The sequence below is a fragment of the Palaemon carinicauda genome, chromosome 17 (genome assembly GCF_036898095.1).
Source record: "Palaemon carinicauda isolate YSFRI2023 chromosome 17, ASM3689809v2, whole genome shotgun sequence".
NCBI classification, from domain to species: Eukaryota; Metazoa; Arthropoda; class Malacostraca; order Decapoda; family Palaemonidae; genus Palaemon; species Palaemon carinicauda.
In genome coordinates, this window is record NC_090741.1 from 105,969,395 (window position 1) to 105,996,894 (window position 27,500).

General features: G+C 32.3%; 1 protein-coding gene across 7 annotated transcripts in view; it reads left to right on the forward strand.

Annotated features, from left to right (window-relative positions):
- LOC137656889 (ATP-sensitive inward rectifier potassium channel 12-like) overlaps positions 1–27,500 on the forward strand; it is a 459,802-nt gene that overhangs the window by 421,146 nt on the left and 11,156 nt on the right. For 5 of the 7 annotated variants that reach the window (XR_011047034.1, XR_011047035.1, XR_011047036.1 and 2 more), the window contains 5 exons: positions 429–828; positions 1,295–1,495; positions 7,033–7,092; positions 19,768–19,961; positions 22,624–22,820. Coding sequence is in view for 1 of the 7 variants with exons in the window: in XM_068391269.1 (XP_068247370.1) it covers positions 429–828; positions 1,295–1,495; positions 7,033–7,092; positions 19,768–19,958 (852 nt within the window). In the remaining 6 variants the exon portion in view is untranslated. The remainder of the gene's footprint in view (positions 1–428; positions 829–1,294; positions 1,496–7,032; positions 7,093–19,767; positions 19,962–22,623; positions 22,821–27,500) is intronic. The other 2 variants (XR_011047038.1, XM_068391269.1) reach the window with 2 other exon arrangements.

The window sequence follows — 27,500 nt, forward strand, 5'->3', positions numbered from 1 at the left end:
ACATCAAAGCCTTTATGTTATACATATGTTCATGCATCCATCAAATTAAACTTACATAATATACTCATGCATCCATAAAATTAACTTATAGACATTTATGAAGGTCATTGATTCCTATCTTCAAGGTTATCCTATTTTCAAAACATCATCGCACGGTTTATACCTCAGCAACAGTTTCCAAATTTTAATGTCTTTAATAACTATTGCAGCTCCTTTAAGCACTTTTATTAGCTGCACATTCTTTCTAGCCTTCTCCTCATTTTCCACTTTCCCGGCCTCAGTACTGGACCACAAGGCCCAAATTCCATTAATCCTCCCTTTCCCAAATGTTCATATCATGGCCACTACTTGAGATACCTCCTCCACCCTCCCATCTTTCCAATCATTCCTATCCCAACCGTCACCCATGTCTCTCCTTCCCTTTGCAGGCCTTCATGGTTGGCATCGTGTTCGCCAAGCTTTCCCGGCCTAAGAAGCGCACCCAGACGCTCCTCTTTTCCCGCAACGCCTGCTTGTGCCTGAGGGACGGCGAAATGTGCCTCCTCTTCCGTGTCGGGGACATGCGAAAGTCCCACATCATAGAGGCCCACGTCCGGGCACAACTCATCCGTAAGCGGGTCACGAAAGAGGGAGAGGTCCTGCCTTTCTTCCAGTACGAGCTGGACGTCGGCTACGACATCGGCGAGGACCGCATCTTCTTCATCTGGCCCATGACCATCGTTCACAAGATCAACGAGAACTCGCCGCTGTATGACCTCTCGGCCCACGATCTACTCAGGGAGAAGTTCGAGATCGTGGTCATCTTGGAGGGCGTCATCGAATCCACAGGTAAGAGTTGCTCCTTGAGTTATGCACCGAATTTAGTACAAAATCCCACAAACAGACACGCATGTGTCTATTTAGGGAGGAAAGAGAAGAGAAAGACCCTGAAAGTGGATGATAAACTTATATATAATATATATATATATATATATATATATATATATATATATATATATATATATATATATTGTATTTGGATGTATGTAAACCCTTTTAGTAGATACGTAATATACAGTTATTATATTTACCCAGTCACTTTCGGCATATATTGAGATTACACTTATGAATGAAAATTAATTCAATAATGACGTTATACGAAAAGGAGAAAATATAGACGAAGTTATTTGTTTATTCTCTTCCTTTTTTCCACCTTGTTAATTATTATTAAAACATGTTAATTCTTAACGTTGCTCAACAGCAATCCACTCTCGCCTCACTGTTCTTCATTTGCTTTAATCCCTTTTGGCGACAGGTATGACCACGCAGGCCAGATCGTCATACCTTCCCAACGAGATTCTGTGGGGATACAGGTTCGAGACATTGGTCTCGTTCAACAAGAACTCAGGCGAATACCACGTCGATTACTCGCTGTTCAACAACACCTACCAGGTGAACACGCCCCTTTACTCCGCTAAGGACCTCGATAGAATAAACAGCCAGGAGTCGACGCCAGGTATGATAACTTGGATGTTTTAAATACTGATTGTGTTTACATATTGATTATTTTATTATCGTCTGTTTTTTTATGTTGTTTTATTTCCAATAATTTCGTATTCTTGTTTAGCATATTAGTTCTGGTAGTTTCTCCACAGATACAAAAAGGCGCATATTAGTTCAGCACATGCTAAGGATCTCTTTCGTGTTTTGCACTGTAGAAAAAAAAAGATCATGAATTAGATTGGCATTTTCCTCACAATTTATTCTCGTTCGCGTTTAGATAGAATTGTAAGAAAGAAAAAATATTTTCATATTTTATTAAACTTAACCTTGAAAAGATTTAAAACATCTCGAAATCGAATATGCTCTCTCTCTCTCTCTCTCTCTCTCTCTCTCTCTCTCTCTCTCTCTCTCTCTCTCTCTCTCTCTCTCTCTCTCTCTCTCTGACGAGAAGCGTTCGTTTTATTGGGCTTTATAGGAAGATAGTAGAAAATGTTTGTTATAAACCCTACGGTACATCAATGCCACGTTTCACTATAGCTTTTTAAAATGACAGGTGTAATGAATCTGAACTGATGACATAACTGATAAAGAATTGATTTACTACCAATCAAGATCGAATTCATTGATCAAAGTAATTAGTATGTGCTGATTATATACAACGATAGATTATTTAGCATGTTTCTATTTACATTCTCGTTAAATTTTTGTCTTATTTCCCTCAAGCAAATAGGGGAACTAACTGATTACTTAGTTTATATATATATATATATATATATATATATATATATATATATATATATATGTGTGTGTGTGTATATATATATATATATATATGTGTATGTATATATATTACAAATATATCTTTATTAATAGTATGTGTAATGCTACATTAATTAATTTTTCCAAAGTAATCATTCAGATATACATATAAACACACATATATGTGTTCGTGTTTGTGTATATATACACTATACATACATACACACACACACACACACACACATATATATATATATATATATATATATATATATATATATACACATGTATATGTTCATATGATATTTAAGAATGTATGAATATTTAATTTGTGAAAATGTAAATTATTTTATAGGTCATACATTTACTGAAAATCTTATAGTAACTAAAAATTGTATGGACATAGCATAGAATTGACAATGGCAAATGCTAAAATGATTAGGAGCATATATTTCTGTCTCGATGTTAAGATGGTCAAACATAGTTAAATCTTACCTTACGGTAAAGACTCGTGAAAATATGATTATTAGAAATGAAAAGAGCTAATTTTTTTCAGTATTGACAAATTGGTTTAACTAATAATAATAATAATAATAATAATAATAATAATAATAATAATAATAATAATAATGATAATGATAATGATAATGATAATAATAATTTTAACTTTAATTTACTATAATCTTCAAAAACAAATAGAGTGAATTATTCATGTAATAGGTGTGTGTGTTTGGTTTTACTTTGAAAAACAATATGCTTATTAAAATAAAAATGATTTTGAAGTAGATTTAAAGGACTGAACTAGGAATTGCAATTTCGAATTCGTAAAAAATGTCATTTAACGTTTCAGTCAAAAAGTCTAGTACAGTAGTTTTATTTATGAATATAAGTTTTAGGCCCAAAAATATTTCGAATCACGAGTGAATAGTTATTTATCTAATGTAATAGGAGCAGATGTTATTGACGTCAAGCTAACTAGGTTCGAGTTCGGTTTGAAACTAGTTTTGCTTAAAATTCTAACGATTCTTAAATATAGTTTATATTTACTTTGGTGATAATGAGTTATCCCCTGATGGTGAAATTACTTCTAACTATACGTAAGCCACCTGATTGAAATTACTGTTACCAATATCAAACTGTTGGAAATATATTCAAACTGCGCACAAACCACTTTCAAACGAGCATATAGTTTTGTGCCTTACTCCTCTGGGGTTTGTGTCTCCAACGCTGTATACAGATGACATCAGCAATCACGGATGAGTGCCGTAGCTTCAGATTCTTTTTTTTTTCTTTTTAGAAGAGCAGCAAGGCCAATAGGAAATAAAACTGTCAAAAGTAAATATAACTTTCAAGTGATTTATTATTGTCATTATTGATATTATTTATTAAAACCAAATGTTACCCTCGTTATAGTGTGACCAGTCCACTAGAGTATCACCTGTTTTGAGAATAGAAGAACTTTGAAAGTCTGTGATCAAACTGTAATACCTTTTATTAGAGAGATGAAATAGTTTTAAAATTTACCGTTTAAAACATAATAGTATCTTTTGATACTCTGTATATTCCCTTCAGTTAGAATTTAGTGCCATCTATTGGAGAGTTACTAAATATTTAAAACATTATCGATTCATCTTGCTCTGTTTATCAAGACTTTAATTCTATCTGTTGAAGAGTAGGTAAACATTTAGATATGCACATGCCATCTGTAGGTCAAGTCGTTTATTATCTAAAATGATTGTTCAAAACATATCTGAGTATTAATATGTCTGTTAAAGATTATGCAGAATTAAAATGTATAATTTAATTTATAAGTTCATACCTCTTGTTGGCTTTGCAATATATGCATATATGGGGATTTCATTTTCATCAAAATGCAGCAGTTTTAATTACAAATCTTATCTTTAATGGAATATCACTCTCTCTCTCTCTCTCTCTCTCTCTCTCTCTCTCTCTCTCTCTCTCTCTCTCTCTCTCTCTCTCTCTCTCTCTCTCTCTCTCTCTCTCTCTTTCCTACTCTTCCGCTTTCATCTTTAGCTGGATAGATTTAGGCTTTTATAGTCTGTTTCTCTTTCAGTTCCTATTCTCTCATAAACAGGTCAAAAGAATCAGTTGATTCAGTTTTTTTTTCGCGAATTGCAGATTTTTGGTGAACTTTTTTCAACTGGAAATTTAATTTGAATCCTTCTTGAAAACAGCGATAATGAATTAATCAAGAAAATCTTTAAGGTGAAAATTGTTCTTTTGCATCGTCTTAGATAGACCATAAGGGAATATCCAAGTTACCTTCAGGTATCTTATTCTGTGACGTTGCATAAACTATTATACCAAAATATAGTTTTCCTGCAAAATACTATCAGTTTTCATATGCCCATACGAAACTTTAAATTCTCCCACGTGCCAGCATGATTCATCTCAGCTGCCACCAGGCAACTGTCCGCAGGTGTACCAACCAATGAAATATTTTCCATGGTAACTGTCACGAGTCATATGTAGACCAGGGTTGCCAACTAAATATCCCTAACATTCGTTATTAATGTATAGGGTTTAAGTACCTCTTGCTATAGAATGATAATTATTGAAATCGGTGATTAATGATAATTCAAGCGAATTGCATCTGCTATAAGATAACTTAATGTTTCCAACTGCTTTATTTGAAATACGAGTTTGTACTGTGTTGTTATCTGTACCTCTTTGTCTCCTTTCCACGGAGCTTTTCATAATATCATGTAACAGTCTTTGGAAATTACAGAGTAAGGATAGATTTGACCTCGGATTATCAATAGGTAATTAGCTGTTCCTGTTTCTGGTGCATTTCTGATATTACTTAATCGATAATGATTCAGTGATGAGCTCAATTATTCCCTTTACGCTAAAATACATTTGGTAATTTGTAGGGACAAGACTCTGATGAATAGAGTCAGGGTATTGATGATTAGGGAATTGTAATAACGGTGCTAGGTGGAGGACATTGGCACTTGGGGCTATTCTCTTGCGCCAGCGTAGCTGTTGACCCTTATTTGACCTTTTGGGGGGAAAAAGGGTTGATAACCACCGGAAAGGACGAAGTCAGTCTCCAAAGCCGAGTGTGACATAATTGGCATTGCTAAATGCTCATTGCTGAACCCCAGCGGCCCATAGCTACACCAAATTTTCCGCTTACCATGATTAAAGATTGATAGATATTCTATCTTTATTTTTTTTTAAAGAGACATAAACCCACCTTTTAGACATGGATAACTGTTCCGTGACCACGGGAGCACAGAGGAACGCAGATGATGCCTAACTCTGAAAGTGAACCAGAAAAACGACCAATGAAAGCGGTTGACTCTTGTATTGGTGATACCCAGGAATGAAGAAAAATGTTGCAACAATTTGCAATGTCTTGTGATTTTATGTGACTTCGTGTGATTGCAATCAATAAAAAAGAGTAGGTTTTCTTAATTCTGGTATTGTGAGATGCCTCAACGCTTTAGCTCAGGTTATCTTTTATTACGTTTAATTTATAACAAATGGAAGACATACATAACCATAAATAATATATTTATCATATTTTATTACATGTAATTAATAGATACATCTACCTTACGTCATTTACGTACATTTTGTACCTTTTTACGACCTTTGGATCGAATCTTACGCCACTTTTAGTCACTTGAAGTAACAGGTTGCGTTATCCGTTTTTTTAATATGTTATCAGTGACATTATCATTTCTTTATTTCGTTTGTCTATTTCTTAACTATTTTATTGAACCTGACATTAGGAGTACGCGTTAGTTCAAGCATTGAGAAGTCAGTTAAACTAAATTATTCCATTTGTTTATTACTGCCTTTGGGCAAATAACCCGAATTATTTACACAAAATATCCATTATGAATCATATACAATATATATATATATATATATATATATATATATATATATATATATATATATATATATATATATATATATATATATATATACGTATATATCTAGGTATAATATGCATTTTATGAAATTGCTTCCTTTGCGTAACTATATATATATATATATATATATATATATATATATATATATATATATATATATATATATATATATATTTATATATATATATATATATATATAAAATATATATATATATATATATAGGAATTTTTACAAGATGTATATTTTTTAAAAACCCATTCAATATAGAAAATAATAACTTCATTCGTAATTGCTGTAGTTAGTATCTTTCTGGCAAGCATAATCAACTTTATTTTGTATCTGTTTTAACCTGTAGAATTTATCTGTTTGGATATTTTTCATGTTCTTCTTCGTATATTTTTATGTTATATTGTATTGCTCTCTGTATTGTATAGATGTTTTGTAGAAATACTTCATTGCCAAGTGTCACCTCTCTCTCTCTCTCTCTCTCTCTCTCTCTCTCTCTCTCTCTCTCTCTCTCTCTCTCTCTCTCTCTCTCAATTTTTGCATTGCTTAAATGCATTTGATATGATCTGGGTAAATTAACTAATGCTTTGTCTATTAATCATATGTAGAGTCAGTTTTCTTGAATATCTATTTATTTTGCATCTCTCTCTCTCTCTCTCTCTCTCTCTCTCTCTCTCTCTCTCTCTCTCTCTCTCTCTCTCTCTCTCTCTCTCATACACAATCAGATAGATAGATACTTGTCTTCATATATCTTTATTCTTACCTCTAAGTCACCCTATCTATTCGTGTCTATTTCCTTCCGCGTTATCTATATGATTCTCTGTGTACCTGTTCTTGACCTGGTGACCTATGTTGACCTTCGGTGAAAATGCACAGAACGGGAAGATGAAGAAATTCAGGCCGTTTCACCTGACCAACAGATCACTTCTACGCAAGGTACTCTTTTCCTACACCTCAAATCCTTATTTATCATCCAATTCTCAGGCCTAGCTGTATTTCGAACTAGTCCTATAGTGATCTTGCATTAGATTAGCTATGACCTTTTTTCTGTGCTATTTTGATTTTTTTTCCTTAGGTCTACTTACGCTTACATCTAGGCCTAGTATTCTTGCATCTAGACTAATCTTTGATTCTCATTTGACTCCTTTACTAAGCTTAGTTTGTACCTAGGCACGGTTACCTTGCTTCTAGACTTGCTATCGCTTATTTGTTATTTTTCATCAAAACATGCTTAGTTATACTATAAAACGTCTCGGATATCTTGCACGTAGTCTAGCCTTGGATTTCTAGGTACTAACCTCTTTTTTTTTTTTTATCCTGTTAGTAATCTTGATTATTCCAACAACCAGACTTTTTTATGCAACTATTTTACTTATATAATTTTCTTTGCCTTATTAACAGTCTTAGCTGTTAGATATTATTGCACCTATGCCTATTTACCTAGCACGTAGATTAGCCTCAGAATTTTACTAATCATCTTTATCTTATCAGTAGGCATTGTTTATCTTATCCGTAAATGCAAGATAACAGGCCTAGGTATAACTCGTGAGTCTAGTTGGAGTGATTCTTTTTCTTCATATCCAGCCTTTATGAATATCTTTTATTTGTTCATTCAGGCCGAGTTACTGTTACAACGAAGCCTGGATATCTTGTAACTAGACATAACTTATCCCCCAACAAATTGGGCCCAATCTTTCCAATACTCATTCCAGGACATCGTATGCGTAAACTAACCATGGTTACCTTCTACGGTTTTAATATATTTTTGTTGCAATTCCTTATATTCTGATAGGCCTAGTCTTTCTTATTCCTAGGCCTAGTTCCCGTGCAACAAGACTAGCCTTGGACTCTTGACTCTTTTATCAATTTCGCTTAAACATATTCTGTTTGACACGTAGATTAGACTTCGTTATGTTTGCACTGAATCTTGCTTTAATTTGAAACTAATCTCTCAACTGTTTTGTGAGCTAACAAGAACACCTGCAATTCTTGTGGATCCTTCTTTTACACTGTAGCCTTGATATTACACAAAACTAACTTTTCTTATCTTTTAAAGATTACATTTAACGTAATGTAAAACCAATTACACCCCTTTTAAAACTAACCTTTATGTCTGGCTAAAGTATTTCGTATAAAGAACATATTTTATATTTGACTTTATTATTGTGCTTTTAAGACTTTCTTTGATATCAGACGAAAATCATCTTACTTAAAAAAAACAATTGTTTGATATTTAACTAAACATATCCTTTATCTTAATGTCTAGCATTAATATTTGGCCAAACTAATCTTTTTTAAAAGTCAGCGATTGTGTCATAAAAAATAAATCCTGATATCACAACAAGGTGACTATACAGTATATAATGATTGCCTTAAATATTTATTTAATATGAACATTGTGAAAGATTAACCTGTATATTAGACTAAGCCACTTCTTTTTTAAGACTAGACTAGACATTGCACCCTCAGGACTTTAAGGAGACATTCTTTGTTACTATATCCTACTCGTTTTATTAAACAACAATGAAGGACTAAGAAATCTGCCTTTTCATCTTTTTCTCTATTTTAAACTCCTCTGTTTTAAACTTCTGATTTTGTATGTATTGTCCAGACAAATCTCCATGCTGAGTCTTATTTAGGCTTTTATTATGTTTTGACACATTTCTATCTAGGCCTAGTTATCCCTCACCTGAAGTGACTTCTGTCTTAACTAATTTGGCATATTTTTCTCATTGATATTCTATTCTGTGCTTGACTCATCTTTGCTTGCATATTTACTCTGAGAGTTTCTCATTAATAAACCGTACGTGTAATCACTACTAATTTAATATGGTTCTTGTTGACGAAACCTATTTATTTGATAGTGTATTTTAAAAGATATTTATTGGTGTGTTTGTAATCGAAATAGTTTTTTTTATTGTATTTTAAACAAAATTTGTATTTAGATACTTAAAGGTTTGTTCCGTAAATCTAACTGAAGTTCCGTAAATCATTAACTGAAATGTTCTTTGGGGCATGCGTTAAACCACTGATTAGTTAAGTTGATAAACTCTTGCTTGACTTGAGAAGTTAATCAACTTGAGTTTGTTCAGAGAAGCTGATAAGAATTAGTTTGAAAAGCGATGCTTGTGTTTGATACTTGGGTAAAAATCTTGAGTTTGACCATTGAAGTTTACTAACTCAAGATTGGTCAGTGAAGTTAGCTAGCTCAAGTTTATCAGGGAAAGTTAAACCTGAGTTCTCCAGGTAAGTTTTAGAACTCAAGCTCGATCAATGAAGTTTAGGAACTGGAGTTTGATAAGTGACATTAGAATTGAGTTTGTTTATCGGCCACTACTCCAGAAGGCCTGACTTAGGAATTAGCTATCATGGGATGGGTGACCATCAGTAAAGGATCATTTGAAATATTAAAGTCGTTCAGAATGGGAATTGAATATTTTGGGTTTGGTCTGAGTGTGGATGGGTGATCACCAGTGAATGACTCGTGAGGTTGATAAACTCTTGTATGACCGTCCAACTTCTCTTAACTTCTAATTGTATCATGAAATTAATTTAATTTCTTTACGTTCGCTTAGTGTTTTTTTCAATACATAGTGTAATTTCTTTGTATTTGGTTGCGTTGTTAAGCCATATTTTATTACATTACCTAAATAGTAATCATGATATTTAAATACTTTAAGTATTCCAAGTAAATTGCCTATTCGTGTTGCTGACTTTGCTAAACAGAAAAAAAATAATGATTTTATGTTAAAAATTAATTATCGATGAGGCCAAAAGACAAGAAAAATTTAAATATGATTAATTTGGTTAACATGAAGTTGATTAAGTTGAAATAATTATGACTTAATTCTTGCACACGCACAGACACACGGATGTCATACATAGATATCACTAACATTCAATAATAAAACCTTTCATTTAGTGTAGATGGTGCATGCAAGGTGGGGCGGGGATGTATCTCAAACGGCCACTGCCTTCCGTGTCTAAAGATCTTTATCATTTTAGTAGCGGTGAGCAAAGTGAACAGGGGTGAGGGGCGTACCTCCTGGCTCAGGGAGTTAGAAAATACCTTCTTGAAAGGGGGTTGGGACTAGAGGTAGTACTTCCTGTGATATGGAGTAAGGGGAGTATAGAGTAGAGGGTGTCCTTCCCTGGAACAAGGAGTAGTAGGGGGTAGTGCCTCCTGTAACAAGGAATGGGTAACCGCAATGCTTGGTTTGATTAACGATAATAAAGTTGCAGTGTTATCTTTTGCATCGCAAAAGCTAAAAACTCCTGTTTGGCTGTATCAAAGAGGAGCCAAGATTTAATAGTTGCATTTTAACAAAGGGAAATCCACTGTTTTCCAATAATCGAGTTCCTTCTTAATCTAAAATTGTGAAAGAATGCATATTCCCTAAACCTGCAGTATTGGAAAGGCTCCTGAGACAGAATATGCTAAACTAGTGTGTCAAACTGGCAAACTAAGATTTACAGTTTTTTTCTGTAATGCCAAGCACACCAACCTCAGAATCTATACTGTCAGCCATACCAACTGAAGAAATGTCTTCAAAGCATTTGAATTTCTGCGGTTATAATAGTTTTTATATTTGACAATGCTAGTTTTGGGTTCATATACAGTATATATTAATGTTCATTTTATATTTTCTTAGTCTTTTTCACTTATTTTCCCAAGTAAGTATTCAAGTCTACGGGTCATTATATTGAAAGCTAACGGCGTATAGGACTATTCCATGTAAATTTTTAAACATTTTGTCCCATTAGGTCAACAGTGATGGTAGCAATACTGTTTTCAAAGAATTTGTAAATCAACTATTTCATATAGAGAACAGAGAATCCACATGAATAATTGTCTTTTTAAAATCTAATATCTTGGCCACCATCTAGCAATTTGAACACAAAGCCTAGTCGGTGCGCTTCTCTCTAGATCGCATGACATCTATGCATAAGTCAGTTCCGAGAGCCCCAAATATAGCATGCGACAGACTCTGCAATTACAGATAACATTTGTGCAATGTTTGCTTAATTTCTATATTCCCTACACACACAATATATATATATATATATATCTATATATATATATATATATATATATATATATATATATATATATATATATATATATATATATATATATGAGTAAATTTGAGCAAATGAAAGGAAATTAAGCTTTGTTTACTAAGATTGACAGACAAGTGAAAACGGTCAATTCGTATAATTATTCAGGAATGTACTGTACAGTATATGACGCATGGATAATGAATGAGAGAAATGGGGAGAGCAGCAAATTAGTGAACGCAGGGAATGTAGCAGGGGAGTGTACGAAAAATGTAGTGTCCAAAATGATCTCAGAAAGTCAATTCTGAAATGATTGAAAGAATTGGTGAGCTAATTCTCTTATGAAGTTCATTGTTGATGCTGATTACAAATTGAAGGAAAGGGGAAGTTTTCCATTGACTTAGGAAATGTAGTTGGCCAGTGTACGAAAGATTTAAATTGTCCAAAATTATCTCTGAAAGAATTGCCGAGCCATTTTTCTACATGGAAATTCATTGTTGATGCTAAATACAAATGAATGAAAAGAGATTAAAGTTTTTAGAAGAAATTTTACATAATATAAATGGCATAAGAAGAAATGACAACTAAAAAATCAATTGATATAAGAATGGTCGTAAAAAAAATTAGCATGATGCAAAAAGATGGATCCGAGTGTTCTGACATGGTATGGTCATGTCTATAGAATAGAGAACGATAGGTTGGTGAAACTCTACTACTGTATTTTGAAATATTTTTCGAAAGATTCAGGAAGGTGTTTAAGTATTGTACAAGCCATTGGTGCGGAAGTAATATATGTAGGTTCGATGTGCTGCTGATGAGTCATCTGTTTAGTTGAATGGGGCGGCTAATGATTTGGAAAATTTTTGCACGCCAAGTCTTGATTCAAGGTTAAACAGTTCAAATATGAAAGTTGCAGTGACCACTTACATTCTCTCTCTCTCTCTCTCTCTCTCTCTCTCTCTCTCTCTCTCTCTCTCTCTCTCTCTCTCTCTCTCTCTCTCTATATATATATATATATATATGATATATATATATATATATAGATACATATATATACATATATATATATATATATATATATATATATATATATATATATATATATATATATCGTATTCCTCTGGAACCCAGAGGATGCAGAGAGCATCAATGAAATCATGCTATAAGTCTCTTTTCTGTTTCATCTCTCTGAGCTGACCCCAAATCTCAGAATCTGATACAACCTCCTTCTACTTTGTCATCAGTCACGTTTTTCTTGGTCTACCACCTCCTCTCCTGGCCACTGTCTGCCATTCAGGTACATCCTAGACCAATTCATCTTCCCTTTTTAAGATATGCCCCATCCATCTCCATCCTGATAATCTTAGTATATCGTTCACAGTGGGCACCCCTGCCACCTCGCGAATTACTGCATTTGTTATCTTGTGCTACTGCTATTTAATTCTCAAAATCCTTCTGGATACTTTATTCTGAAAAGTAAAAAAGTTTTCATTCGTTGTTACAGTGCTGTACCACGACTGGTACCTATAAGTTAATATGGATCTTACAAGTAAAATGTATATTTTGATTTTGTTGTGAACTGATAATCGATTTGATCTCCTAACTGTTTTAGCATGCCCATTGTTTGTTCTGCTCTCCCTACTTTCTCCTTGAATTCAGTAACCAGTGATCCATTGCTGGTAATGATGTTCCTAAATATTTGAAAGTTTGAGTTGTGTAATATTACTCCTCTGATAAGGCAGTTCATCTGATTACCGCTATAAATCTGCATGACCTCAGTCTTTCTCAGGTTGATTACCAATCCAATCTTTCTCCCCCTCCCCCAGTACTAAACTATCAATCATTTCTGCATTTCATCCACTGTAGAGGCAATTAGAAATATATAATCTCCGGATTCAGGATCACATAAGCTCTGGTTCCCTTTCTATTGAGTGCCATTATTCGTCCTTACATTACCTTGTTCATAACATAATCACTATAGTAAACAGTAGAGGAGACAATATTCCACCTTGTAGTACTCCAGTTTTGACTTCAAATGTACATACCTCAGAATATTTTTTTAACATATGTGAAATACTATCGAATGCTTTGTAATATATATATATATATATATATATATATATATATATATATATATATATATATATATATATATATATATATATATATATATATATATATGTTTATATGTTTATATTTGTGTGTGTGTGTGTGTGTTCCCTACATGCAGACATTAATGAGACATTGGAACTTTTTTTGTCTTTATTGTATAAATTAGATTATTACACTTGCACAGCGGGGACACCCTTACACGGGCTCGTGTTAATTAACCGACGGCCCAGCTATATTGTAAATAGCAAGGAAAGCGTTCTACCTCCCTTAATTAATATGCTGACACTACTAAATTTGTGTAAATCTCTAACATGAGGATACATGTTTACTCATTTTCGAAAGTCATAATGCACTCTCAGTACAAATAAAGTGATAGTTCAATTAGTACATTTATATCTTGGTCCAGGGGCTTGGGACACACGAACACACACACACACACACACACACACACACGATGAACGTTGAATCAGCGAAGTTAAGAAACATTGACTTTAATGCGTAGTTGGATAAGTAACCACATACACATAGCTGCGTTCTTATCACCGAGTCAAAGTTAGCGACCTAATACCAAGTGATGGGATAAAAACATCATTGTTACCATTCCTTCTAATGGGAAAAGTGATATATATATATATATATATATATATATATATATAGAGAGAGAGAGAGAGAGAGAGAGAGAGAGAGAGAGAGAGAGAGAGAGAGAGAGAGAGAGAGATAAATGTCAAACAAAACAAGCATCTTAAACTAGACAAAACAAGCATCTTAAACTAGATGCTTTTCCAAGCAAACTTACCTAGTCTAGAGAAATACGATCAATAATGTAAAAGAAATCCTTATCACACGGACATATTTACACCATCTTAACCGGTAATATTTGGCTACACGGTAGGTGCTAAAGATACCAAAATATTAATACTAATAATAGTTTTTATGATGATAATGTTAATTATAATGAAAAGGATAGAACAAAAATATTTGGAATATATTTAAAAGAAAAACTAAAAATATTAAAAAGTTCTTCCGTTGTCTAATGAAAGATGAATATTATACATAAAACCGCAGAATAAGGTTAAAAGAATTCTATAACAATAGGAAATGCAAATGAGGAAAAGGCAAAAAATTAGAGGTCTTCAGATAAGACAAAGATAGTAATTAAGAGAAAATGACAGAAATGATAACATAAAGGAATTAGCATGTAATAGGAGGATTATTTATCATGACAGACAGGAAATGAAATAGAAAAAAATATACTAATGAATTCGGAGGAAAAAACAACAATAGGAACATAAGAAAATGAAGAAATAACAAAGGAACTATTAATAAGTTCTCATAAGAGAACTATAATGCAAGAAAATAACATTAGATCAGTAACAGTAAACAAAATGAAAGACGAAGAAAAAAAAAATTAATGAAGCAAGGTAAAGAACAACAATGATAACAATAAACATAAGGACAACAATAACAAATATAATAGGGTTCACAAGAGACGATGCTTCACCAAAGCCAAGAAATCATGAGACGGACTTGACCCTTCTTAATGGAAATTTTCTTATTATGCCCCCCCCCCCCACTTCTAGCCCCAAGACACCAGGCACCAATTTGCGCCGAATTTAGATGGGCTAACTTGCTTGAGGTCCTCGAGTCCAGGAAGTCTAGAAAATGTTATAACATCCCTCAAAGTAGATAATTTTATTATTATTATTATTATTATTATTATTAATATTATTATTATTATTATTATTATGTTATTATTATTATTATTATTATTATTATTATTATTAATGTAGCAAATAAATATAGATAAACCTATGAACAGATTAATATATCCTGCTTTATGAATTACGTGGTTTAACATAAATTTTACTGTGAGATGCGAAAGTCTACGGACTGTGACCCTCATATTTAACTATACTTAAATCCCGAACAGTAAAAAGAAGAGAAACATCGTGTACAGTTGGACATAGAAATTCCTGGCACTTCTCGATCTAAGGAAGTGCACCCCGTCACACCATTACTTAGTAGACAGTACTTGTGTGTAGTGCCGCTAACCGCTAATGCCATTTCACACTACACCTATCGGTTTGGTTACTCACCGCACAGTAAGGGTGTGACAGGGCGCACTTCCCCAGAGTGTGGTGTGTCAGGAATTCCTGCGTCCTACTGTACCATTTAGTTGAATAATTTCTTAATTATTCCCGTAATTTTCCAACTACAGATACAATGTTAACTCTAAAATCTGTTTAGGCTTAATAAAGTGATTTCCAACCTTTGTCAAGGTCACTAGTATAATTCATAACCTGACGGGGTACCCGACTTCCATCTGGAATGGGATGAGACTTTTTAGGTTCAGTAATTTTTCTACCATGTTTTCTACCTAATTGTCTCGTTTATATAAGGACTCCGTTTGAAGGCGTCTTATGATTTTGCCATGTTTGTAAAACAAAATATTTCTAAATTTCCTCTTCTATTTTACCCATTGGGTAAGAATAGATTCTCATATAATGTATATAAATGCAATTAAAATGGTGTTTGATATATATATATATATATATATATATATATATATATATATATATATATATATATATATATATATATATGTATATACATATATATATGAATGTACAGTATATAAACAGTATATCTATGTATGCATACAGTATATTTATACATACATACACAAGTGTATATATATATATATATATATATATATATATATATATATATATAGGTTACATATTTTGTGTATATATATACATGTATATATATAATATTTGTATGTGTATTTATAAATACACACAATATATATAAATATATATATATATATATATATATATATATATATATATATATATATATATGTATGTATGTACGTATGTATACGTGTGTGTGTGTATGTATAAATGAAACACCAATTTCCATCCATTACTCAATCTGTACATCAGTGATTACATACCATTCCAGCCTCCCTCTGGCGAAGCAGAGAGAAAGAACAAAGAAATACATTTACTCCCAAAGCAAATCCAGCCCTGCAGTATATACGTGCATTCTTTAGGGAATGAAAGTCTATGCTGAGCGCCACTGCGCTTCAAAAGCAGGGCAAAGTAAGTTTTTTTCTTAAGGTTTTGCTTTTTGACTCTATTGCGAAGGAGGGAAGAGTGGGAATCACAAAGAATTAAGTAAACAAAAATATTAAACTAGAAAATATTTCTGAATTGCCAAAGCAATTGTGGTATATCCACACTTGCGTTTGGTTTACTCTTGAAGGGAAATCAATCCATTATTTGGTGGATTGATTCAATTTTTATAATTTAAATATATCAATGACAATTAAACTATTCGACAGGATGATATGATTGCGTCATGATATAGCTGAATTAAATTTATGGTCTACGGGAGAAAATTTTCAAAATATTTCATTAACACGTTTTAAGTTTTTCACAAAATTCATCTTTATATATATATTGTTGGCTTTTCAATGATTTTAGTGTCACTTCGTAACTTTTTTCTCTCTCTACGTTTTCCAATTATTATGGCAATTTTGATTGTCAATCAAAATTGTCTGTAGCAGAGAACGTATAGTATGAAGTGTTTTTGCCAAATTATAATGTTTCCATAAATGTTGTTCCACCATAGAATAAACAAACAACACAATTTGTCATATCTTCATTCAAGCTTAAACTACTGAATCTTGAATGAACTCCCTGTGAAGTAAAACTTCCACAACATAACTGATTCATACACACACACACACACAGTTCATTCACTTTTTGCACGGGCAATAAGTCCCTCTCTTTCAAGCCTCTCCTTCACCCCCATCCACCCAGCATTTCCTACATCTAATTTCCAATATTACTTAAGAATTATACATATTTTTCACCAGATTGTTGAAATCCAAGACCATGTCAAAACACACTATTTCATTGTTCACTGAATATACCTTGTTATCGTCTCTTAATTTCTTTATCGTTCTCTCCCATTCATCTCTTTTCATGTTAATTAGCTTCGTTAAGGACAACTGCGTTGGCTGTCCCTTCATACATTCCTAGTTTGGCTTCCACAGACATTTCATCACTTCTGACGCAAACGTTACACATCTCGAATAACTAACAAAGATCGCCCTCAAAAATTGAACATGCAACCAAACAATAAAAACAAACAACTGCCATCCAAAAGACCTTGTTGCTACCATCACAAACGGCGACTAGTCAACCATGCTGTAGCGACGCCTTCCCTTTTCATAAGAGAGATTAATCACTTACATTATAAATCGTTGGGCTCATTCAGGGCGATAACAAGCGCATTATATTCAGAATGCCACCGGATCCATCATGTTTTTGTAGCGGGCAATCGGAATATGTTTATATTCAACCCGTCTCCGGCTAGAGACGAAGAAGGGCGGGAACCTTCCTTGAGAAAAAAGCTTTCACAGCGGCCTAAACACACACCTACCTTCATTGCTTCACCTACATGTCACTTATCTCATAGTTCATCCCACCATCAGGTAATCTATCTACTCCCAAACAATTATGCAAAACGACTATTCTATTTTTCAACGTTCATTGTTCAATCTTCCTTGTTCCCATTTCGCCTCACAACCATACTATGGCTCAAAATGTCAAACGCTTTCAATATTCTCTGCAGTTTCTCTTCCTTATTCCTTATCATCTCTAAACAACAACCATTCCAGTAACAAACAAGACTCATTTCCTTATAGCACAGCTTTGGCCCAAATACAACCTCGTTTCTCCGAATTATTGCATGACCTAATTCATAAAGATATAGAGACGCCATGAAAGCATAACATACCCATGTTTATGGTCCACTTTTACCCCAAACCATATTTTTTTTTTTTTTTTTGCTACCATTAAAAAGACGTAATCATTGAATTACTTACTTCTGTATGTGCGTTTGTATGATAGTTGGTCGGTAATGTTACCCGAGAAATCTTTGTACTTTTAATTATCAAAGCAGTAACAAATAATAATGATATAGGGTTTATATGTGGTTTAATTCTTAAAATATAAAAGGAAATTATACATTATACTGTATATATATATATATATATATATATATATATATATATATATATATACATTATTCATATATATATATATATATATATATATATATATATATATATATATATATATATATATATATATATATATATATATATATTATATATATATTGTGTGGATATACTGTATGTATGTGTATAATTATACCACATCACCAGAAACACTTGGCAACTTATTGGTTTTTAAAATCTAGTACATTCTCTCCGCTATAACTTTATACTTGAAAATTTAACCAGTGTTACTTATATTTTTTTCTGTGGGTTTTCTGCCTTCCATTTTGCAATCCCTTAATACCAAGTTACGTCTCTTTTAACAAGTGGATCCGTCTTGACTTTGTTTTTCCCTCTTAGGTCTTACTGCATTTTAATACTGCTGAAGGTCAGGCAGTAAATAATTGGCATCTTGTTCTGTTTTCTAATAGGTTTTAACAGCCGTTTTAACCTTTTGTTTGTTGGTTTGTGTTTTTTAGCAATATGTCCTTTCCTTAAACTCACTATCTCTCTCTCTCTCTCTCTCTCTCTCTCTCTCTCTCTCTCTCTCTCTCTCTCTCTCTCTCTCTCTCTCTCTCTCTCTCTCTCTCTCTCTCTCATTGTCCTATTCATTATTTTAACTTTAAACAGTCTAATATGTTCATAATGAAACCCTTTTTTTAAATTTAGTTTAAAATCATATTTTTAAGTTTATTTTTTATAAAATAAGGAGACTTTTATTGCTATGTTATTGCAAGGGAAGAAATGTCAGAAAAAAAAAAACCTTGGAAAAAACCTTGGATCATGTGCCGTAGATGTAAATGTGGAGTATGTATTTTAGGGGCTGACGTTTGTTAATGAGGCATCGATAGTAAGGATTGATGTGGTCGTGAAATCATGGGACTTATTCAAATGTAGGGGTGTCTGTTGTGTCAGTTGCATTGTGAATGAGATGGAGATTGCTATATTATACTTTTCTAAAGTCGTCTGGGTCCTTTGTTAAGGAATCAGAAAAAAATGAGATTAATTGGGTATTTAGATTGATAGTTCCGTCTTTTCGCAAAAAAAAAAAAAAAAATATCTTTTGTAAAGTTGATAATAAAATAAGTTGAATGGTTAATAAAATTAGTAACTAATTTATGTATATTTTCCAACTGCCTTTTTAATGAAATATATGAATAGGTAAAGGTAAGAATTATTTCTAAAAAAGGATTTAATAACCAATACGATGTTAATTTCAAACTGACCATTTGATAACTAAGTAAATAATAATAAGTTTATGACTCAATAAATATAAGATAAATCAGTTAATCTAGAAAACATAATGACGCCCTAATTACTAACTCACCATTTTACCCACACTTAATTCCGAAATTAATCTCTTACAGTCACGCCTTTGACGCCCATGACGCCCTTGTCTCCCCTGACGCCCATGACGCCCACATCCTCGACAGGGGCGGGTGGAGGGGGGAATGGCACATGCGCCCTGGACCTGCAGGGGGTGTCCTCGTCCGTCTGTGATACAAGTGCTGATGCCGCCGCTACCCAGCCCTTACTGCAATCGCATAATGATGTCTAGCAGGTAAGGAGGCTGCTAGTAGTAGATGCTATTGCTCTTGATGTTGCTATTAGTTGTAAGGTATAGATTTAGCGTCATCATTTAAAGTTTGATTATGATTGGTGTGATTCATATTGTCATTGATTTTACCTAATTATTATTATTATTATTATTATTATTATTGTTATTATTATTATTATTATTATTATGAGGCTGTTGTTGTTGTTGTTGTTATTGTTGTAATAACACAAATATTAACTTTAAGGCCACAGGAATGACACCCTTACTATTATCATCATTGGTATTATCATTACTATTTGTTTACTTAACACTCGCCACGATCAATTCAAAAGAAATACTATAATAACAGCCATACATAAGCCAGTGTATTTATAAATATACACATGTTCGTCGTTAATGGAACATCAAGAATATGATGTATCAGCACGTGTCTCAATTAGAATCTGATTTATGATTATAGGACCAGCATGGGGCCTCAGGTATATGTATACATATAAATATCAGCATTCAACATTCCTCCTTTAACTGATGAATCGTTGGTGATTTAATTTTTCACAAAGACGTCCCCATCATTAATTGTTTCGTACACCTACATAAAAGCCTTGTCACGGGTTCAGTACTCAGGCTACCAATTTAAAGGACTACATTCAAGCCTTCAATCCGTGACTATCGCCCACAAGTCTATTTAGTTCGAGATGAGTACAAGTATTTGCTTAGGTCAAGAAAAAGGTTATGGGGCTAGCAGACTCACCTCTAGGGGCCTGTAAAATACCAGAAGTATACTGTATATATATATATATATATATATATATATATATATATATATATATGTATATATGTATATATGTATATATGTATATATGTATATATGTATATGTATATATATATATATATATATATATATATATATATATATACACACACACACACAAAAACACACAAACTTTCCCCTAAATGCCGTTATACCTCAGTTAACTAAACTCATAATTATGGTACATAATTTCTTTACTGCGTATGTTGTAGCCAGTGATTACTGAGAGAATATAGGCTTTAGTTTACTACTTGGAAGGGTCACCTTAAAAACAGGGGGAAAAAAACTAAACTATCAGCACAAAAGCCTTTGGGTCAACAAGTGCACTCTATAAGTGTCTGGTGAAAACCAAAAGGTTAATGTCCTTTTGAACATCCTATGCTTTTGAAAGTTATATATATATATATATATATATATATATATATATATATACATATATATATATATATATATATATATATATATCTATATCTACATTATTGCAGTTATCTCCCATTAAACTAAATTAAGACACAAGTAAATCAAATTTTTTAATCTTTTAATCTCTCCCGAGTGACAGACAGCTGTCTCATCAGACCTTTTTCAAGTTATGGCAATTATGACCCCCTGATGCAATCTGGTGTCTCACTATATCTTGGTACCCATAACCTTATTTTTACCACGTTTATAATTATCACCTACGGGACAGAGAGAGAGAGAGAGAGAGAGAGAGAGAGAGAGAGAGAGAGAGAGAGAGAGAGAGAGAGAGAGAGAGAGATTCCTTCCTGTCATAGTTCAAACGGCCGGGTTGGGATATTGGTGAGTAACTGATATATATATATATATATATATATATATATATATATATATATATATATATATATATATATATGTATATATATATATATATATATATATATATATATGGTGTATATGTATGTATGCATATATATATATATATATATATGTATGTATGTTCGTATATGCTTCTTTGCGTGTCTCTTGATACGTCTAATTTGTCTTCAGTGGGTAACACCAGTAAAACTCCTCAATCGGTTTAATGGTCAAGTCTTAAGCAGTAGGTTTACTAGCCCCACTCCTTTTCTTGACCCTAGCAAATGTGGGGCTGACATGTGAACCATGATGGGCATAGCTTTCCATTATCCCTAATATAAGTTTCCAAATATGAAAGTCCATTGGTCTGATATTAAGGGATGGTACGTCAGAAATTGCTGTCTCCAATTTCTCTTGTTTTTGTCCTTTTAATGTTGCAGTATAGGTACGCTTAATAGTAATGATGATTAAAGTAATGATGACAACAACAACAACAATTATATTATGATGATAATGATAAAAGTAATGATAATGACATTATTCATGAAAATGCCTGAATTCCACTTAATTAAATACAATTATTCAAGATTCGTGTAATGGTCATTGTCTACTTTTATCTTTTATGCTTTTAACAAATTTTTAAAGGATTGTAAGCAAAATATTCTTCTAATAGTTTGAAACGCCTTCCGTATATCAGTACCCAATTTCATCATAGTTTCAACAGTTACATAGATATACAGTAGTGAAATATTAACGAATGAATGTTTATTTGTATATTATTTTGTAAGATTTCTCTTAGTGTATATTTTTTTTCATAATTATTTATGTTATGTGACGTTTATTTATATTTTTTCACTGTGGTAATTATCTAAAATGTATTTGCCTGATTCTCTTCTGTTGTGCTTTGTCTTATTGGAAGTACTTTAATTACCTATATTAATGTGTATTATTTATAAAAATATTTGAAATGGTTATCCTGTATATTTCACCATTTAGATTCTTATTTTTTTCTTTCCACTAAACGTTGTATATCATTTTCAGGGTAAAACAAAACAAAGAAAAGAATCTCCTCCCCTGATCAGAAGTGCGAAAATCCTCACCATAAATCTATTCCCTTTCTCATTTCTTTCCTCCTCCTCCTATTCCTCCTTCGATCCTATTCTTTTACCTCCTTTTCAGTGATCTCTTAATCTCTATATGACTCGTGATGGAAGATAATATACTTCCCTTTCAAAACAGTAAGTTTTTTTAATGATATATATATCAGCTTCTAATATGATTTTGGAAATCCCACCATACTAACGCTGTTTGCATTTAATCATCGCAGTTTTACAATAACAAATCTTTTTTTCACAGCCTGATTAGCATAAGTCATATAACTATTCAGTCTCTGCTTTTTCAAACTGACACAGCTAATGTTCCATTAGCATTTTAAATGAAGCTATTTTTAATTTCTAATTCAGCTTTTGCTTCCTCTTTTGTCATTGCAGAGTTAACAGCTTTGTTTGAATGGCCTTTTTGAAGTGTGATATTTTCTAGATTTTGATTGTTTGGAAAATACGTATGATTTGATATCTGCTTCTAACACAGCAAAGTTTATAGGTTTTTTTTTTTTTTTTTTTTTTTTAGTTGAATAAGTAATATATTCTGATACTATTCGTTTGACTTTAATAGCTTGAAGCATCTTCTGTATATAATATCAGAATCAAATCAAGTTATTTTATTTCTTTTTTATGGAAAAAAAAACTAATGAAAAAACCTACTAAGATATACAGTTTTATTTCAATTAATTTAGTCTTAAAAACGAGTAATTTCTAGTCGCATTTTTGGATGGCATTTCTTAGCATTCTCTGTTCAATTTTAAAATATATTTCTCATAGTGGATCTCTTCAGCATTTAGTATTCAAAATCGGAGAATTGCCTGATTCTCTCAGAATGGTATATTATATGAGAATTATGGTTTGATTTAGTAAAGAAAGAAAACCACCGTGAAAATCAAGTCTGTTTGCACATTCTGGTTCTATTTCCGTCACAGCAAATATTTGCACACGCTTTTTTTTTTTAGCGAAAGGTATCTGTATAACCTACTTCTTCAGTATTTAACACAAGACAAAATCTGATGTTTCTAAAGTGTGATTTTTCTTTAGCACGCCCGAACAAGAAAACGGGACAAATAAAAAAAAGTTAACTTATATTTTTTCTCCATGCAAAACTCTATAGAATTTCAGTTTCTTTGAATGATTATGATTTAATACCCTTCTATGAACAAATTCACAAAAGTAGTTTACGATACGAGCGATGCATATCAATTATATATCAAGAAATGCCCTCTGGGTTCCAGCTGATGATGTTTTTCTCAAGATATTGCTCACTGAAATTGCAATGTGCGAGTCGGTTGGTTGGTATGAGATTTGATTAGTATTATCTAGCATGAAAAAAAAAAACTCAGAATCTTGTTAGCTGAGATACGCTGATTAATGCATGATGCTCTCTCTCTCTCTCTCTCTCTCTCTCTCTCTCTCTCTCTCTCTCTCTCTCTCTCTCTCTCTCTCTCTCTCTCTCTCTCTCTCATATACACAGTTAAAAGCATGAACAATTTATCACACAAGTGCATGCATATATATATATATATATATATATATATATATATATATATATATATATACATACACATATTATTCATATGTGTGTTCGTGTGTGGGTAAATGTATGGATGCAAAAGCTGTTGTACACATGAAACTTACGACGATTGAAGTACTGTATATCTAGAGAGGGGAAGGGATCACAGGTAATTGATATAAGGGACAGTTTTGCCCTTTCATAAAGTTGAACTTGATAGACGAAACTTAAAGATTTGCAGATGCACACTAAGGTTAAGAGGACAAATGTATACCTTTATAAAAAAAAAAAAATAATGTGAATATAGATGGGGAAAGAATAGAGGCGTTTGGACCCTATGAATATGCATGAGTAAATGTGATAGATGATGGTAGGCCGAGAGAAAAGAGGTGTCTGATTAGGTGAAGCGAGGAAGGTAGAAATTTAATTAAAGAGGAATAGAAAGAGCTTCAGTGTGTCTACGAAAGCTAGAGATCGAATGTTTATAATGATTATTTAGTCAACTCAGTCTAATGTAGGTTCTGAATACTGTACACATGGAAAGAAGAAAATGTTAAAGTTTCTGCTGTGAACCATTAACTCATTAAGTATAGGATAGGAGTTACGGAAAATCAAATACAGATTATTGTATGTGAAAAGATAGATCGAAGTGTTTAATAAGGTTTGGACATGCGGACCAAATGGGAGATGATAGGTTTATGAAAATAATTGATAATTTGGAATTGTTGAAAGGATAAATTAAATGTGATGGAAAGCTAAAATTCTACATGTATTTATAAGAAAATGTCTTAACATCCAGGAATTGCAAAACTATACACGATAGGAGTAATTGTACAGTGCGTGGGGCGGGGCTTGATTTGTAAGAAGATCCTAATGTTATGGAAACTTTCTGCACATTGGTTTCATCCGTGTTTTTGCAAGTAAAGTAAATTGTTATTGTGACCATAGTGTAGTTTTTCTGTTAAGTTCTTACATCGTTAAGGGAAACTGCTAGATATTGAATGTATACATATATATTCTCTCTCTCTCTCTCTCTCTCTCTCTCTCTCTCTCTCTCTCTCTCTCTCTCTCTCTCTCTCTCTCTCTCTCTCTCCAGCGTCATTGCAATGTCTTCATATTTGTCACAGGCTTCAGCTAACTATCCAGCTCTGCAAAAATATTGTTTTTGATTCACTAAATATTTAAGTTTCCTTTGAATAAACTGTGGATTTACCGAAGCAAGATACCTCTCGGGTTCGTAATTATCAGACGTCAAAGTGTCATTCAATCCTGATTTCTTCATACATAATATTTCATGGTTATAATATTATGGGAAATTGCAGAAATGTGTTTGAGAAATGAATGAGATTTGGCTATAATCTCATATATATATATATATATAATATATATATATATATATATATATATATATATATATATATATATATATATATATATATATATATATATATATATATATATATTAGGGTTTAAAGGAAATGATTTTAAAGTTCGGAGGGTTTGCTGTAAACTTTAGGTTTAAAATTCTAGAAGAAAAATTGTTTGATTCTAATAATGTTTTACAGTAATCAGACTATGGTAATAATTCGAAAAGGAGTGTTGAAAAATATATGAGTTTTAACTTTGAAAATATCTCAATTACAGTATTTTTGTTTAAAATTATTGTTTGTAGCTTGCTTAAAATGTGTGAATTAGAATTATTGTTTAAACAATAACATTAAAGTTATGATTTAATCATGAGAAATAAACTGGAAAAGTGTATTTAAATATTGAAATAAATTAAATCTAGGATGATATATGGAAATTTTCAAGATTTTGAAAATATTATGAATACGATACACAAGTTGTGGAGAAAAATTGTTTTGCGTCACCAATATTTTTATGGCATTGTAATTTTATGGTATATACTCTAATCTGTTAATTTCTTGGAGAATTACCTCGTGCTATTCAGTGAAATCGGATAGCAATTAAAAGTCTTGATTATTATTTTCATATAATATAGGGCAAAATATTATTTTTCTCAAACCTAATTTTTGTAGAAGTATATTATGCAGTGAATATTTTTTATGATATTTACGTTTTCTCTGTGTGTCATGAGCTAGATTATTTTGAAATAACGATTGTAATTTTGAGAATACTGTAGCGTGTGTATATATATATATATATATATATATATATATATATATATATATATATATATACTGCATATATATATATATATATATATATATATATATGTATATATATATATATATATATATATATATTTATGTATGTATATATATATATATATATATATATATATATATATATATATTTATGTATGTATATATATATATATATATATATATATATATATATATATTTATGTATGTGTATATATATATATATATATATATATATATATATATATATATATATATATATTTCATATATGTGTGTATTTATATGTATATATAATGCCCTGTGGTAGTGGTGTAAGAATACTACCACCGTATGCCCTGTGTGTCATAGAAAGCGACTAAAAGGACAGCTGCTGCCTAGCAGTCTTGCTCTTTAGCAAAAGGCAAGGCCCACTGCCAATAACTATAAAAACTGTATTCTTGCAGTTGAACTATTTAGTCAAAGGCTAGGTCCACCGCCAATAACTGGGGCTGTTGACTGCAAGGGCATGCTATAGTAAAAACCCTCTACCGTATTATGAACCATGCTTGGTGCTATTATAAATGTGGATGCGGCTAGGGCGTTCCCTGTAAGCAAAGCGTGGTATATGGACAAGGGGTTCCACAGGGTTCACGACTGCGGCCAAAGAAGTTACTGAGGGAATGGAAAATCAAAGCAGGTACTTGGAGTGTTGGTTCACTAATAGGAAGATTGAGGGAGATAGTGGATGTGATGGAGAGAAGGAAGATAGATGTTATATGTGTGTGCAGGAAACTAGATGGAAATTAAATGGAACTAGAGAGATAGGAAAGGTGTATAAACTGTATTACAGCGGGTCGAGAAAGGGGAGAGATGGAGTTGGGGTCATAATTGGTAATAGCTGGAAAGAAAAGTGGTAGAAGTAAAGAGAATAAATGATAGGCTTTTAAAGATCCCAATGATAATAGGTGATCCGATAATATACATAATTTCAGCATATGCTCCTCAGATGGGTTGTCAAGAACAAGAAGAAGAAATATTTAGACGAGTTTGAAGCTGCTATTAAGGAGGTTTTACACGGTCAAGCATATTGGCCAACACGCTCATCGAACCTCCAACACAACATGTTTGAAGAGTGTTTACATGTTCAAACCAAA